Source organism: Rhinolophus hipposideros (genome assembly GCF_964194185.1).
Source record: "Rhinolophus hipposideros genome assembly, chromosome: 2".
NCBI lineage: Eukaryota > Metazoa > Chordata > Mammalia > Chiroptera > Rhinolophidae > Rhinolophus > Rhinolophus hipposideros.
Window position 1 is genome coordinate 108,164,704 of NC_138048.1, and position 16,798 is coordinate 108,181,501.

Consider the following 16,798-nt stretch of genomic DNA (forward strand, 5'->3'; position numbering starts at 1 on the left):
AACTAGTAACCTTTCTGTTGTATGGTCGTGTGTAGCTGCCTCAAATACTTTTGCTGAGAGTAGGGTGCACACTGGTTATAAAAGTACAAGTGAGGTTGTGGGGAGAAGAAGCTCAGCGCCCTGGCCTGGCTCGTCCAGGTCCTGCCACAGACGAGCTGTGTGTCCCGGGCAAGTGTGTGAGCCACTCTGAACCTCCTTTCCCGGGTACACAATACGGGCCAATGGCTGGCGTCGTCTTTACTGTTGTTCTAAGGATTGAATGAGACACTTAGTCATGGGCCCAAGAAGGCACACACGTCCTCATGCTGGGGGGGTCCACCGTGGGGACACTGACGCGGGTGTCTCAGAGGCACTTAGTGGAGTGGCATGTTCTTCACCCCGTGACGGGCGTCCCTGTGCATGTACAGCGTGAGGAGGGGGCGGGGGAAGGGGGACCAGGACTCAGAGGGACCAGTTTGTCACTCAGACTTCCCAGGTGGTACCTGAAATTGCCTCACAAGTGCCACTGCCCTCGGAAGCCCAGCCTAACGTGGACACTGACAGGCACGTCACAGCAGCCGCACACTCAGTGTTGAGCTCCTCAGCCAGACCTGTACCGTTTTCCCAGCACCCACATTGTTAGTCGCAGGCAGGGTGCGCTGGCCTGCGTGTCTCCCAGAATGGGCAGAATTGTTAGTTCTATGAGTTTCCAGTCAGTGTCATTTGCAGTGTTTTCTGTTTCAGGGCAGAAAGAAACAGCCATTACATACAGCAACCAGACGCCTGTCCCCTACTGCCAGAGGTCTTTAATAGCTAAGTTTTCAGCCATGGTGTGAGAATCTGAGCAGTGCGTACTTACTGACCAATCTGAAGGAAGGATGCTGGGTTTCAATCTTACAAGGTAGCCATGTGCTCTGACAGTCTGTTGGGCAGTTGTCCGGTGACCTCACGCCGTGCAGCCACACGTCCCCTCTGCCACATCTGGAGGTGCTAATGGCAGGCCAGAGCTGCAGGCCGTGTCTGAAATCAGGTCGTTGGTGATTCTCGCATGTTTACGGAAACCCGGGGACCCTCTCTTGCAGGGTGTGGTAGAGTTCTCCCTGTGCTTGCTCTTCGCCAAGCTCGTCAGCTACACCTTCCTCTTCTGGCTGCCTCTCTACATCACGAATGTCGGTGAGTGTCTGTCGCGAAGTGCACGCGTTCAGTTCTGGGCAGTGACTGGGGCGAATGCACTTTCACCTGCTGGTTTCCATAGGCTTGGAAAGAGAAAGCACGCGTGATGCCAGGCAATTTAAGAGACACACGTTTGAATCAAACGACCTGATTAGTCGAAATGTATAGACAAAAAGGGAATTCAGGTATGCACGTTTTGTTGCCATGGTAACAGCCCTGATGGCTTTAAAGGTCCGACATGTTCCGTCCCGGCTGTGGTTACCAGTTCCATGAGGTTCTTGCTATTCTGGGGCAGCCTGCCTTTAAATTTAGGCTACACTGGACTTTGGGTCACAGCAGCTGGTGAGCAGAAATGGAGGCCTTGGGGATCTGAGAAAATAAATGCTTCATAATCTGACCTGGAAATTGCTTCTTGGAGATGAGCTCTAATTCTGGCTAGTTTGTCCTATTTCCAAAGTCCAGCAGGGCTGAAACCATAGGTTGTGACCGGACGTGCCAGCTCAGTGTGGTGTGCACTGCCGTACATACTGTGTGATGACAAAACAACGAGGAGGGCCCAGCAGTTCTCGAGTGCAGGGGCCGCAACCTCGGCTGAGAGGGGGCAGGGGGTGGGCAGGATGGGGGATGGTCAAGGAGCCTCTGGGTGTCCCCCTGAGATTGGGGCTCTGGTGACTGCGACAGAGGAGAAATGTGGAATGCAGGGTTTGCAGAGTACAGGCCATGTGTTCCCAGCAGTGACATCAGGATAAGCGGGGTTGGGGGTGCTGAATTTCACAGGGATGGAAGTTAGAGAGGCAGCAAGGGGACAGTCCCATGTTAGCAGGGACAGGGCCTGTGGAGGGGGGAGGGAAGGGGAGGCAGTAAGGAGTTGTGGGGGCTCTGAGCATCCTTCCCTGCCAGTCAGCGCACTGTCCTGTGCAGCGTGTACCTCTGGCTACACTGAGTCAAAGGTCAGCTACTAGTTAGACTCGGCGGGCACATCCCTTTGGGCCTAAGAGTGTTTCGTTTTCATCCTTCCTGTATGTCCCCCCGTGCTGGACTGCTTGTTTTCTGGCCGTCTGAGTTCTCTAGGTGCTGCTCGGTTTAAATCATGCTTATGAAACAAGGATGTCATGTGAGATCATCCCCACAGTGACACTCTGGTCATTTTCATAGATCACCTGGACGCCAAGAAGGCGGGGGAGCTGTCCACCTTGTTTGACGTGGGCGGCATCTTCGGTGAGCCCACCCCGACCCGTCCTCCCACCACAAACACTAAGGATGGCGTCCGAACACCTGGGGCCGGGATCTCTTAGAGGCGACATACTCCTGGAGGCGGATGTCTGCCCCAGGATGTCGTGGCACCTGAGTGGACCTCCCTTTTCCCCTGCATCCTGGGCCCTGATTCTGAACGCGCCAGAGACAGGTGCACACCTCACAGTAGGCGACAGACTGGCTGTGGTACCCGCCCAAAACCAGACCCAAGACTCCCCGCTGCCTCCCTGGGAGCTGCCGTCCCGGTCACTCCCGTCTGACCATAACCTCATAGGCGTGTTCGGTCATCAGGCGTTGCTGAGGCAGCTTCCTGCTGACGGGGATATGGAAAGGGACTGCGCACCGAGCCCTTTCTTCTTGCTGCTGTAACTGTTCTGCTTCCTCTCCGGGGAGCGTTGCCGGGGAGGCGAGCACCTCAGGACCCAGCCCTCTGCATTGCAGGTGGGATCCTGGCAGGCGTCATCTCAGATCGACTGAAGAAGAGGGCCTCCACCTGCGGCCTCATGCTGCTGCTCGCAGCACCCACGGTGAGCCTGCCCCCCCCACCAGCAAACGCTCACCCACCTGTCCGCCCGGCCCAGGCTGCTCTGTGCATGGCTCATGGCCTCAAAGTACCCCGTAGCACACCGCGCGAGCCTGCAGAACCCCAGCTTCCCCCTGAGGTCGCCAGCTGCCTCGCCCCTGACCCCCTTCCCTCCCCCAGCAGCCTCCTGCTGATCTGTGGGATCCGGGCATCTTCCCAGCCCCCCACCCATCATGACCATAACTGGGCTCACCCCGCTTTGTAGTTTAGTAGTGCATGGCTCAGGCATGTGGCCTTCCCTCTGTGCCTCAGTTTCCTTGTCCGGAAAAGGAGGATGACAGCAGTGTGACCTCCCATTGGCACTGTGAGCATGAAGTGAAGCGTTGTTACGTCATCGCTGTTTTTACAACAATAGCACATATATTATTACTCATTGACTTGCATTTGCCCGTCTGCCACTCCACTGGGCTGTGACTGTCCCCAAAACCAGGCCTGCTTTTCAGTCATTGTGGAGGCCTGGGTGTTGCCCACTATAGACACTCAAAGAGCCTTTGCTACAGAGCTGACTGTGTGTGGCCCCCATGCCACGTGACCCCCATGTCCTCGGGCACAGCTGTGGGGGCGGATGGCCTGCGCAGGAAGCGATTGGACTCGGAGCTCAGGGAGCACTGCCCCCACCCAGTGCTTCTGCCCGGAGCTCAGAGAGGGAGGTGCCCACGGGGTCCCCAGCCAGTGAGCAGAACCAGGCCCCAGGTGTCTGGGACAAGGCTGCAGCCTCTGGGCTGGCCGCACCATGCACACCTGTCTTCAGCCCACCTACCTAGGGCAGCGTGGCCTTTGTTCTGTTTTAGAGCTGTCCCCTCTCCGGTTGGCTGCCTAGGAGTCACCTCCTGGCTTTTCAGAAATACAGATTCCCGGGCAGCCTTCCAGCTACTTGTAGTAAACCACTGTTTTCACCTGTTCACAGCTCTACATATTCTCCACCGTCAGCAAAATGGGTCTGGAGGCCACCATAGGTGAGTCCACAAGGCCTTTCCCTCTTTTCTCTCACACGCTTTTTGACCGCATGACTTGGTGAAATGAAATAAAAAATTAACAAAGGAGCATTTATCTGGTGTAACTGGAGCATATGGTGTGCTAAATTAAAATAGTCCCGTGTCCCTCTTTGGGTGGGGCCCACGGGAACTCCTGCTCTGGGCATAAGGCCTGACCATCTGCAGGTGTGGGAGGGTACAGGCCAGCTGGTCTGGGGCAGTGAGAAGCCTTGCATGCCCGGTGGCAAGGAGCCACTCGCAGATGCCAGATGTCACCTGCGAGGCAGCAGGCTGCACCCTTGGCAGGTGAGAGCTGGGCAGAGCTGGGCGGGTCAGGCTCCCAGCCCGTCCCCTCCCCATGGGCTCCTGTTGCCCGCCATTGGGGCACTTACATAATACTACGGGGCTATTTTTAACTTCCTGCAGTCAGGCACTCTCAAACTACGGCTCTGACTCCCAGTAAATATCGTCTCTGTCCTAACAAGCCAGCAGTGGGGATCAGAAGAGGTGGAGGCTGTGTGTGATCCCACTGAAAGTTACCCCGAATGCAGGTTGCTGACGGGGGGAATCACTGAGTTTTCTGTGACCTCTCAGTCCAAAAGCTTCTGCACAGAGGAATGTCAACCCAGATCATTTAGGAAAGGGAGCCTAGAGGACAGTCTAGGAAATCAACTGTGAGTTTCAGAAGTAGATGTGGTTGTCCTGCCTGGGGGAACTCGGTTGTGCCGGGGCTCCAGGCTTCCCTGGAGCCGCCGTCAGCAGCTGGGTGTGTAGAGAGGAGGTCCTTAACACTGCAGAGGGCTGTGGCTGCTGAGGGCCGACGCAGACGGCAGGGAGCATTTGCTCACCCGGGTCACGTCTGCACTCGTATGCCAGGTTTCTCGCCCCTTCTCCATGTGTCAGCAGCTGCTGTGCACTGAGTAGAGGAAACAGAATTCCAGGTCCGAACACAGCCTGAATCGTTGAGGGAGGTGTGGCTGGGCTCACAAAACACATCTCAGGGCGAGTCTAAAGAAAGGCATGTACGACGCTCGCCCATGCAGTTGCCAGCTGAGAGATGTGTGCTCCGCCCTCCCAGCACCTGCCCACATCCAGCTCAGGCCAGGACCTGTGCACGACACCAGGGTGCCCACCTAGGTTCTGCTCACTAAACCCCTCTGGTTTCTGTTCCCACAGCCATGCTGCTGCTCAGCGGGGCCCTGGTCAGTGGGCCGTACGCGCTCATCACCACCGCCGTCTCCGCCGACCTGGTGAGTGACTGCACGTCTCAGCGCAGAGCCAGGGGCCAAATGCTGGCCGTGCGGGTCACCTCTTCCATTCGTGACAATGATGGTCTCTATTAGGAAGACGCGAGTTTATATGAGCACCTTTTTAAAAGATGACTAGTATTTATGCTGCTTTGAGTTTTCTAAGCAAATAAAGGGAGGGAGATGGCAGCCACATTCGATAAGCAAGGGGCTGAGGTGAGATGGAAGGACGCATCTGAGGTCTCAGGCCAGCGCTCTGGCTCGCTCTTCTGTGCTGCCCTCACTTGGCCCCATGGGCTGGTGGCCATACACCTCAGGGTCTGCCCCAGGCCACGACAGTGAGTTGGCTCCTCCCTGTGTCCCCCACTCTGGACCTGGCCCCCTGCTGGTGTGGGGACTGCAGATGAGCCAGATGGGGTCCCGACCCTGGGAGGCCATGTTCCCGAGAGGAAGTTATGTGGTACAGAAATAGTTAATGTGCAGGATGGTAAATGCCACACCATGGTGGCAGGAATCACCCATGGCCTTGGTTGGGGTCCACAGGGATGGCTGACCATTCTTCCTGGAGGAAGGGGCCGCTCTGCTGACAAGGGGCCACGTGACTCCCGAGCATAGAGACCCCAGTCCAACCCCAGAGGAGGCAGCCCCCTCTCATCTACCTGACAGGAAAGACAGGTCACTCGGCAGTCATGGGCATCTGAAGGGAACGTGACACTAAAATACAAAATCCCTTTTTAAAAAGTAGTTTCCATAAATAATGGAGAGAAGAGTCGTTTCCCGTTTCCCGAACAGAAGAAGTTATGCAGATGCTGTGCCCTCCAGGAGGGGAATGCGTCTCCCATCTCCTCAGCTGGGGGCTGTGGGTGTCACCTCCTTCCACAGAGGACAGTGCGGACGGGGAAAGGAAGTGTAGCATGGAGAAACCTGCCAAACGACCTCTGCAGGTGGTCAAGGTCAACACCAACAGTGATGAGTCATGTTTATACACATGCCCTTGGTATGACGTGACGAAAATGGCACTTCATCTCTAGTTTTCCTGCCCAAAACCCACACTCCCATCTAATCATGAGAAACACATCAGAGAAATCCCAGTAAAGGAACATTCTACTCCTCAAACTGTCAAGGTCATCAGAAACAAGGAAAGTCTGGGAAACTGGCACAGCCGAGCAGAGCCTAAGGAGACTCAGTGACTAAATGTCACGTGGTGTCTGGATGGCATCCTGGGACAGACATTAGATGAAAACCAAGGGAGTCTGAATAAAGTGTAGATTTTAGTTAATGGTGCGTCCCTAGTGGGTATTTGGTTACAACTAATAAGCGTAACAATGTGAGATTAGCACAGGGAAGTGGGTAACTTTCCTGCGAATCTGGGCCTAACATTCCCAGGACATTTAAAACCAAAAGCACTTCCCGGGAAGTTGACACTCCGGAAGTGGGCAGGATGGCGGGTCAGCTCCTGAGTCCCAGGAACTTGCCTGCTGACTCCAGCGGCCCTGCCCTCTTCTAGAATCGGGCCAGCACCACAGCCTCCGCTCATTCTCCTGGTTAGAAAGCACAGCAAGCCAGCCTGCAGTCCCGCACCTGCCCTCAGGGCCACACCTGTGGCTACCTGACAGCCCTAGGCACCTCGGGGACCCAGTGGCCCTGTCCCCAACTCAGCAGAGAGAAGCAGAGCAAAGGAGCACTGGGGATGAGCTCTTCTCACCTTCATCTGCCCCAGGGCGCCCCCCTGCCCACCAGGTCCTCCTTGGTGTGGAGAGAGTGCTCCTCAGACTGCCGTTACAAAGCATGTCCATGCTGCTGTCTGCATGAGCACAGAATGTTCCAGAAAGGTCCACAGCAGACCAGTAGCAGTGGTCTGCCCCGTGGGGTCAGAGGGCGGAGAAGCAGCTTTCACTTCTAGACTCCAGAAAATGTGGATTATGGATGATTATCGCTTTGCGTGTATGCTTTAGTTCATATTATACACGTAGGTACGTGTACTCAGTATTTACTTTGAAAAGCTTTGATTTGTTTTGTCATTTTAGGCATCCAAGCACTAATTCCTGATTCATCTCTTTTTCCTTTTATTGTCCTCAGTTTGTGATTTTCTCCCCACCTTATATGGGTGGCTTTTTGCAAACCAGTGCTCCTGTTGACCTGTCACTTGGACTTGAGCCCCTGCGTTGGTCTCTTGGGTCCTGCCCTCTTCCCCATTCTCCCTGGCACCGGCCATTAATCGGCTAGTTTTAGATACAGCAGAGCCATCTGGCACGAGTCACAGAAATCCCTAGAATCCAGAAACAGGGAAGTGGACATTAATTAACGCTGGCACAGCTTAGGGATGGGGCACCAGTGCCATTCATCTTTTTATCTTCCGTGTTGGTTGGTATGTGCCTCGGGGAAGATGTTCATTGTGCTGAATATTTGTTTATTTGGAGAGCATTCTAAGAGTTCTTTAAACTAGAATATGCTTCAACAGTGTTTCTGATGATTTTTGACTATTCACAACCCCTGAAACTTTGCCTGCCTTTCCAAGATAAGTTTGGGATGGAGTGGAGTTTAAATTTTCTAATGGAATGTATCCCACATTTTGAATTTCTTTGCAAAGTTATTTGCATTGATTGTCATATGGAAGGTGTAGGTTTATTTGTTCCACTGATGCTGCTGGGACATGCTTCACACTTGCTTTTCCCTGTCTTCAGGGGACTCATAAAAGTCTGAAAGGAAACTCCCATGCCCTCTCCACCGTGACCGCCATCATCGACGGGACCGGGTCTGTAGGTACGTGCATATTTTTAGCTCTACAGGTTAATTGCGGTCATGGGGGAACCACATTGTCCCGTCCTAATTAACAGATGCCACGAGTTCCAATTGCTTTGGTGGTTTTAGGATCAGCTGGCCTTCTTAAAATATGTGGGTCAGCAGCACATGCAAACCCAGGAGACGTGGGTGTGTGGCATTCGGTCCTCTTTGGTCAGATGATTCCAGAGATGATATGGGCGTGTGGCTGGTTGGAACTAGTTTCTGTCTGAAAGAACGCAGGTTTTCATTTAAGATGTCAGTTGGCAAACGATGACCCATGGCACTGGTTCAGTGACTGTTTATCACTGTCATCTCAAGGACAGGATCTTATTTAAATCTAGATGACAGGAAAACTAATGGGTCCCAAAGCACACAGGACTCTCAGTGCTACCGGCCTCATTAAGGTTCTTGGACAGAATTCAGTAGCATATCCTGGAGGAAAGAAAGGTGCTAACATAGCAGCTCATCCCTCAGAGGTGCACAGGCGGGAACTGGTAACCCGCCACGCCTGGTCTCCCCAGCCCATCAGAAGGCTGCCAGCAAAGTTCTTGACCTTTCTGGAGCCTTTGTGCAAGGAGCACGCACACTGACGGCTCCCTGCCCAAAGATCTTGCAGCTCTCTAGGCTGCATGACCTCCAAGCGCCTGGCTGCTCTGAGACACCCGGACTCGCAGGCAGGACCAGGCAGTGAGGGGAGGGCTCAGAGAGACTGGCTACCTACCCTCAGCCTGCAGGTTCTCCCAGGGGCTCCAGCAGCTGCTTACTGTGGCTTCCCTGTTTGTTCTGAGACACACCAGGCCTGGTCCATTGTGCAGAAGGCCGGGCTCAAGCTCCTTGCGTTCTGCAAAGCCATGCCTGCCCCACTTTTGTCTTCATTGGTTCCTTCATTTTGCTGGATCCAGGGCTGACTTTGAATTTGCTGGACGGCATTAGGGGTCACATGTGATGTTTATGTGAAAGTGAGACCATTCCCCTTGGGTACCTCTTGGGGCCTGCGGTCATGTCTAGGGAAAGGGAGGCGGGTGCTGTGCCCCATGACGGGCGTCTGCGGGGTGGCATGGCTGCCTCTCCCGGCTCATGCAGCACTCGGGGAAACTTCCCAGCCTGGAAGGCTCACTCAGTCAGAAGTCAGGACTGCTGGGCAGAGCGCTTCCAATGAACTGGGACTGAACGGCCGTTCTGCCTGCTGCCCCTGGAGGCCCTTGTGAGTCAGGCCAGCTCCCCGTGTGAAGCCCGTTCTTAGGCTGCCCTGGAGCGCTGCTGGCAGCACCAAGCAGATGGTGGGAGCTGGAAAAGAGGGCAGGTATGAATTAGGCGGAAAAACATACTCTTCTTGATCTTCTCTCAGAACAAGGGAAGTACCTGGCTGAGGGGGGCAATGCTACACCTGTAAAGGGGCAGGGGAGCCCTGAGCTGCGTAGGAGAAACCAAAGCACGGCTCTGAGTGCCTTTCCCTCACGGAGGACTCTCCACTGAGCACACTACGTGCTGACCACAGTGGGCGTCACACCCACACCAGAGGCCTGATGGGGACTCGGACTTGCAGGCTCTGCCGCTCCCGTGTGCTGGGGCCCCAGGAAACAGTCGCCATGGAAACGGCACACACTTGCCCACCACTGCGTCTCTGTCATTATTTCTCTCCGTCAATGCTACCCAACTAGACAGAAACAGAAAGGCCTGAGTGGAAATGCACACTGTCTAGCAAAACATTCGCTCACCAGAGAGCGTCCTGGATGTGTATTAAATGCTGTAAATACTGGTTTCTGTGGCGCAAAGCTGGACTGACTGTACCTATGTCGGTACGCCCCCACAGCGGCCGCATGGTTCCAATGACAAGTTCATCTGTTCTGTGCTTAGAATCGCATCGCAGTGGGAGCGTGGCTTGTCCCTTCTGCCTGCTTTATGCTGAGAAGTTAGAGCCCTGAATTTGTTCAAGTTACTTTTTATTTTATCAAAGGAAAGCATACTGTAACTTGAGAAGCTGAATAGGCCTAGCAGCTTATTGCTATGCAAACAGCCGTGCCCTCAGCCTCACTTTCAGCAGTCCTTCCTGACCCTCTCTGCATGTACATTCATGTTTCTTCATTCATTTGTTTTGGGACACAGTCTACTGTCCTCCTGCAGGAAAGATGGGGAATAGGGGCCTCTTTTACCCCCCACGTACTCCCTCTCCCCAGCCTCATCAATTACCCGGCTGCGTTACTGTTGTGCACGCTTGAGCCAAGAAATGGCTTTAATTATACACCTCTAATATGCAAATTTTTGTTTTCCCCCAAACTGACGAATGCCCCGTTTGCCCTGGTGTTCAAGTTGCTTTCACAGTTGTCGCCTTCCTGCACGATCGCCCACCAGACCCCTCTGTCGTAGCACCTTTCCATGGTCAGCCCGAGCAGGCACCTCGCTGTGCTCCCAGGGTCCCAACAGCTTTCAGCACCTCCTTTGGGCGGACAGACGGGTCCCTCTCATCTCCTGCCCAAATCGCGCTGCTTTCGAGATCCCATGTTTACCCCTCCTCGCTAGAAGAAGTCTTCTAGTAGCTTCCTGAGCAGTGGCTCACGGGAGGGGGTTTTGAGAACTGGAAAGTCTGTTGTGTCTGGATTCTGCTCTCACTTGATGGATAGTTTGTCGATACAGAATTCGAGCTTGACAGTCCTTTTCCTTCCAGATTGTAGTGCCTTCTAGCTTCCCTTGTCAAGTGGAGAAGCCCACTGGGGGCCTTAGCCCGGGCCTTCCTCTCTGACCTCTGGTTTTCCCTTGGAAACCTATGGGCCTTTTCCCCCTCACACCCGTGTCCTGGGACAAGTCAGTCTGGACACACATGCCCTCATCTCTGAGAAACTGGGCTCTGTTTTTGGGTTTTGTTTTTTTTTTATAAGTTTCCCCTACTATTATTTCTGTATTTTCTTCCTGGAAAAGTTATTATTCAGATGTTAAACTTTCTGGATGAATCCTTCCATTTTCTTTTTCCCTTCCTACCTGTATCTGGTCTTCTACTTTCTCAGAGATGTTCCTGACTTTCCAAGCTTTGCATTGAACTTTTCATTTTGTGTCTCAGCACTGAATCTTCATTCGGGATTTCCTGCCCGTTAGTGCATCCCACTCCTGTTTCCTGGCTGCAGTGTGTGTCAGACTGAGTCCAGCGTGACTGCTGATACGGAATTGGTTTTCAGACACAAAGCAGGACCTTCAGATGGTCCACCTCAGTCTTCTGTTAGTTCTCTGGGAATTTCCTCGTCCCCAGGTTCTTTATTCCCTGCAGGCTCCCCTCCTTGCAGCTTGCTGAGCCGCCCTCAGACACAGGTGGATCATGGTTGTCCCTCATATATTCATAGTTAAGAATGGGCCACACTGCACGTATCAGAAGCCCTTTCCGTATGGAAGGGCGTGTGAACTGCTGGTCTTCACGACGGTGGGATCCTCCTGGGGTCTGGAGGAGACGCCCCAGTGCCCACGGGGTGTGGGCCTGGCTGCCTGCATCCTGTCATTGTGTGGGCAGGCGGACAGGTGGGCAGCTGCTGGGCGGGAGCTGGTGGCCTCCTGCTTCCCTGGGCTCAGCTGGGGCCTCATCCTGGCCCTACACTGTCCTTGGTGTCCCCGGCCCAGAGCTCTGATTCAGATTCTCCAGATGTTAAGCTGCTGCTCTCCTAGGGCAGGGAGGGGGCCACTGGAGTAGTGACGTTGAGGAGAAACCTGGCATCAGGGGAGGGTGCAGGGACGACACGGAACAGTGCCTTATACAAGGCTCACCACCCACTCCCGTTCTCCCGCCCCACCTCCCCTGCCTCCTGCGCTTGGGCAGGCTGGGCTCTGAGCAGGGAAACCCTGTGTCCCCCTCTAGAACAAGGAAACTGGTACCTGTGTCAGCTGTCGTGCTCTTCAAATTCCATCCTCCAGGACGGTGCCTTCTCTCATCTGCCCTTCTCTTTTGGTTATAATTGTCCAGTTCAGTTAGGGTCCATTTTGTGGTGTTTGAGAGGTATAGAACAATCTGCCGCATTTACCTGGAAATTCTTCTGAGACTTAACCATACAGTTGGTTCTCAGATTATAAAAGTAGTAAGTGCGCTTTGTAAATACTTGAAAGAACGTCAGTACATAAAGTAGGAAAGCCCGGGACTCCTTCGGGTCTGAGATCAAACCTCAGTTCATGCTTTGGTGTGAATGCTTCCCACTTCCCAAACCAAACAATAAGCCACCTACACACGGATCACAACTTGCTCCAGGCTCATGTAGGAAAAGATTCCACCAGACGAGCGACAGGCATGCTTCACGGGAATCTTTGGGCATCTTGCAGAGTATTTGCTTTCTTTTGTTTTTACAGTTCTTTAAAATTATTTTGACATAAAAAGTTACTTTGACAAAAATTATTTTCACACAATTTCAGGCTTAAGAAAAGCTGCAAACAAGTACAAAGTATTCACATTTACTGTACTTGTTTTACCATCTGCCTTTCTCTCACACACACATATTTGTAACACACACATATAAGCACGCATTTGTACACTACACGTTTTTTCTGAGCCTCTTAAGAGTACATTGAAGACACGCTGCCCATTTTCCAATAAAGATGGCATGAGTAGGTGTTCCCTAAAAACAAGGAATTGCGACATAACCACAGGGCAGTGAACAGAATCAGGAAATTAACGCCGATACAGTATTAGTACATACAAACCTTACCCACACTTTCCCAAATAATATTTTATAGCATTAGATTCAGATCTTTATAATAAAAAATTTCAATGAGATTATTGGATCAAAAGCATGTGCTCTTTATAATTATTTTAATGTCAATACGTACTGTTAGATTTGCTTCTAGAAAAAGGTGCCAGTCATGCCCTCAGCACTGCCTACAATTAAGTTTGATATCCGATCCCCAGTCTGATGGGTGAGAATGAGATGTCACTGTTTTCCTGTGGTTTTCCTTATGAGTGAGGGCGTGAGCACCGTTCTGCGTAGCCTTTGGGCCACGTTCCAGACTTCTCCTCACACAGCACGCTGTGTGCCGCTTGCCTCGTTTCAGGTGCGGCCCTGGGCCCTTTGCTCGCTGGGCTCATCTCCCCGTCTGGATGGAACAACGTGTTCTACATGCTCATGTTTGCAGATGCCTGTGCCTTACTGGTAAGTCGTCTGGCTTCTCATCCAAGTGGCGTTTCATGAGCATCTCTGGTGACACCTTTTCCCATGGACTCCTGCTGCCCGCAGGGAAGTTGGGCCTGGGACATATGCCAGCTTGTGTAAATGGTCCCAGTCCAAGACCATTTCTTGTTCTGGCTTAACAGAGGTCCAAAGCAGAAGCAGGTCCGTCCGTGGCTAGAGTTGCTGGCAGGATGGTAGAGACCAGGGACAGGAGCCCCTGACCTTGTGCCCTGGGGGGCCTGTGGGACTGGCCGTGGCAGTGGTCAAACCCGGTGGTCTTGCGCACATCCAAGGCTTAGCCTCTCTGATTCACGTCACACCGGGCTCCAGCCATCGGCCAACGCCTATCGCTGGCAGGTCCCCCCGTTGGGAACCGTGTGCACAGACCAGAACTTTTGTCTCGTTTTAGAAGTCGATGTTTGTCATGACGCAGAATTTCTGCTGCTGTTGACGACTTACTCCATCCCGCAGGTTGCACAGCAGATAATTGCTCCTCTTTTCTCTTAACGAAGTGCTCTTTATAATCATAGGTTTCTTCCTACTAACACTTCACATCTGGGACCTGGTAGAATTCATGTTCATGAGATACCACCTCAAACTCAGCAGGCCATGCTGGTAGTTGAAGATGGGGTTCAAATTCACAGGGCTCAATTTATCTAACAAAATGCCACTGTTGCTGCCAACACTACGTGGGGCACCGGACATGTCCCACATGCTGCCTTTAGCACTGCAACTGCGAGAACACTCCCCCGAGTCAGGCAGAGTGGCTGGCACGCGTCTTACCTGCAGGAGAAACACCTGTTCTCCTTAGCCTGCGCCCATAGGCGGGGTTCGAGGGCCTTTGAAGCTCCTACTTGAACCTTCAGCATCTAAGAAAATGAGCATGTCTGCTTCGAGGGTTCTCACTGAGGCTCGGTCTCACGTAGCTGCCCGGGTTTTAAGTCGGCCCTGAAAACTTCCAGCACCCCCTTCACCCCCCCCACACACTGAGGACCTCCTGGCCCACAGGTCCCTCCTGGGATTGAGGACCCCAGGCCTTCTAAAAAGTGGGCCACCAGAACCAGGACTTCACTCAGGAACCAATTTCAAAGCCCCAGGTCATTGCCTTCCACGGGGGGGGGGGACTTTTCTGGGGGGCTGGTGTCACGCTTAGGGAAAGACTAGATTCACAGCCTCAAACACACAAAAGCAGTTAAATTTAGTGTGGCATTCAGTCATTAGTCTGGACTTGCAAACTGGTTGTGAGCCCTTTTAGCATTAAAAGGAACGTGAAGAAGAGCTCACCCAGGTGACCTGGAGTTGTTCCTGGGGGAGCCTGACAGCGGCTCAGTGACTCCTGGTTCCGGCGGGGCCAGGCGCTCTCTAGATGCTTCCTCGCAAAACACGGCTGTTCCGGTGACAGCCTGGTCAGCTCCCAGCGCTGATGGCTGATGGAGCCGATCCGACTCTCACCTGTGCAGCTCCCCCGTCCACCCCCCACGTCACTGTGCTTGTGGGTCACCTTGTCTTTATTTTCTGTCTGTTTCCAGTCTGGACATGTTAGGACTGGACTCATTTCATTTTAACCATGACTTGCATCGGGAGTCATTCAGGCTGAAGTCTGTCCTGACAGCCTGTTTCCGGGAGCCCATCCTCCGTAGTGACTCAGGGCCAGGCCTCAGGCTGGCTGTGTCAGTTTGGGGGGCGGGTAGGGGGCTCCCGCTGCTCTTCTTTAGGCAAGTCTTTTATGTTCTGAAGAAGTGTCTCCGTGGGGCAGACCCCTGGTGTGTGCTGTGGGGGAGCCACAGGCAGGTGGGTTCCAGTGGGACAGGGCTAGGGTCTTCACGGTGATAGCAGGCGTGTCCCCATAACTCAGCGTCCCTGCCGCAGTCACAGGTGGTCTTGTCTTTGTTCTGGGTGCAGTTCCTGATCCGCCTCATACACAAGGAGCTGAGCTGCTCAGGGTTGGCGACGGGGGACCAAGTTCCGTAAGTCCCCCAGGGACCCCTCTCCCTGTAATTAAAGTGCAGCTTGAGAATGTCACTCTGGCTTATCTGCCTTCTGCACCTGCTGTTCCTAAAAGAAGGAAGGAAAGACGGCTCAGCTCATGTCTGCCCCTCACTGCCTGTCTGCTCACACTCCTGTTTTTTTTCCTAGTGAATTCTTGGGGGTGTGCTCGTGGCCACCTCTCCTCAGTGTCTGAGTGGGAGACTGAGGGAATGGCCCCCTTTGTTCTCCATGAGCTCAGCTTTCCCCAGATCGCAGCCCCAGCGCTTGGCCTGGCCTCCTGTCTCCTCCTGTCTCCTCTGCTCTCCCCTTAGTCCCCTTGAGGCTGTGGGGTGGGGTCAGGGAGACCCTGGCGTAGGGGAGGGGGACTGGCGCCCTGTGGGGTTTGTGCATTTGGCAGGGATTCAGCATCTGTCCTCTGCCGGCTGCTGGCTGTGTAGACAGTTGCCATTCTGTCCTTTTCTTTCAGGTTTAAGGAACACTGACCCGTGGGGTCCCGTGGAGGGAGGCTGGGCCCGTCCTTCACAAACTGTCTTTCAAGGGAAAGTTCAAATAAAGGATCCTGTGTTGAAAAGAACGATTTACTCTTGCCTTTCACACCTACCTAGAAGACACAGAAGACACCTTGAGAGTTCCTAGTACTGGTTAGAGAGCCGTGGGGCCCAGGATAGCAGTGAGGAAGTCCTGGGACGTGCTTTCGGCCGTGGGTGCGCCCAGGCCTGACGAGCAGGTTCCTGGCAGGGCACTGGCAGCTGCACCACGGCCTGTGGGGGCGACTGGGCCGCTGTGAGGCGCGCAGGTGCCCTCGGCATCTCAGGTACTTCAGCGTCGAGTGCTAGCACCGGGTGAGGGCGGCTCGGTGGGGACCCTGATGTCGTCTGAACGTGCCATGTGGAAGACAGAGTACAGCAGCGTGCGTGACATAGCAGCCAGCTAACAGCCAGGCTCCCAGAGGACAAGAGAGCTGACAGCTGGATCAGAAACGCAGAGGGCCCTGGACTTGTCACATCACCTGAAGACTGCCGGCGCTTCCTTCCCCCTACCAGGGCCCAGGGAAACCACTATGAGAGTGCGTGGCGGTGAAGCCGTCTCGGCCTGTGTGGGTCGCGGGCACCGGAAGGCCAGCCGCAGAACACCTCAATGTTCCTGTGGTCCCAGCTCCAAGGGCCGTGACGCTGCTGGTGCCTGCTGAGGGGCTGGGAGTGGACAGGTCCCCAGTGCAGAGTCTGTTGCACTCCATGACACGCCAGACACCCGGACCCATCCTTACCTGCACGGCAGCAGAGTGCATTGTTTATTCAGGATGTGTACCATGGTACAGAAGGGCAGTAACAGAACGGCGTTGGGTTATTTATTAAAACAGCCATTGTTCTCTGGCCACCTTTCCCTCGGTTGTTGCCTAGCAAACATCCACCCTTTGAAATAAAATGTAAAAAACTCAAGCAGAATGGTGATTACTCCTGATCGTGTTTCCATTATTTTAAAAAAAGAAAACTTCTGGATAGAACTGCGTGTTCTTGGTTTTCGGGGTTGGGGCACAGTCAGTGGTTTTGCAGCCGGAAGCTGAGACCGGTTCCAGCAGAGAAGGGCTGCCCTGCCGGAACCAGGCCGCCCAGGTTTGCAGCATGGTCATGGAGGTCACAGAGGCTGAGCGCAGGCCCCAGCAACACAGCATCTGCTGAT

The 16,798-nt window shown here is 53.7% G+C and overlaps 1 protein-coding gene across 6 annotated transcripts in view; it reads left to right on the forward strand.

Moving 5' to 3' along the window:
• SLC37A1 (solute carrier family 37 member 1) overlaps positions 1-16,577 on the forward strand; it is a 50,090-nt gene extending 33,513 nt beyond the window's left edge. For all 6 annotated transcript variants that reach the window (XM_081068589.1, XM_081068592.1, XM_081068588.1 and 3 more), the window contains 9 exons: positions 1,062-1,152; positions 2,308-2,370; positions 2,848-2,933; positions 3,897-3,945; positions 5,140-5,213; positions 7,895-7,973; positions 13,014-13,111; positions 15,032-15,096; positions 15,585-16,577. In XM_081068589.1, the coding sequence (XP_080924715.1) occupies positions 1,062-1,152; positions 2,308-2,370; positions 2,848-2,933; positions 3,897-3,945; positions 5,140-5,213; positions 7,895-7,973; positions 13,014-13,111; positions 15,032-15,096; positions 15,585-15,600 (621 nt within the window). In that variant the 3' untranslated portion in view covers positions 15,601-16,577. The remainder of the gene's footprint in view (positions 1-1,061; positions 1,153-2,307; positions 2,371-2,847; positions 2,934-3,896; positions 3,946-5,139; positions 5,214-7,894; positions 7,974-13,013; positions 13,112-15,031; positions 15,097-15,584) is intronic.
• Positions 16,578-16,798: the final 221 nt, after the last annotated feature.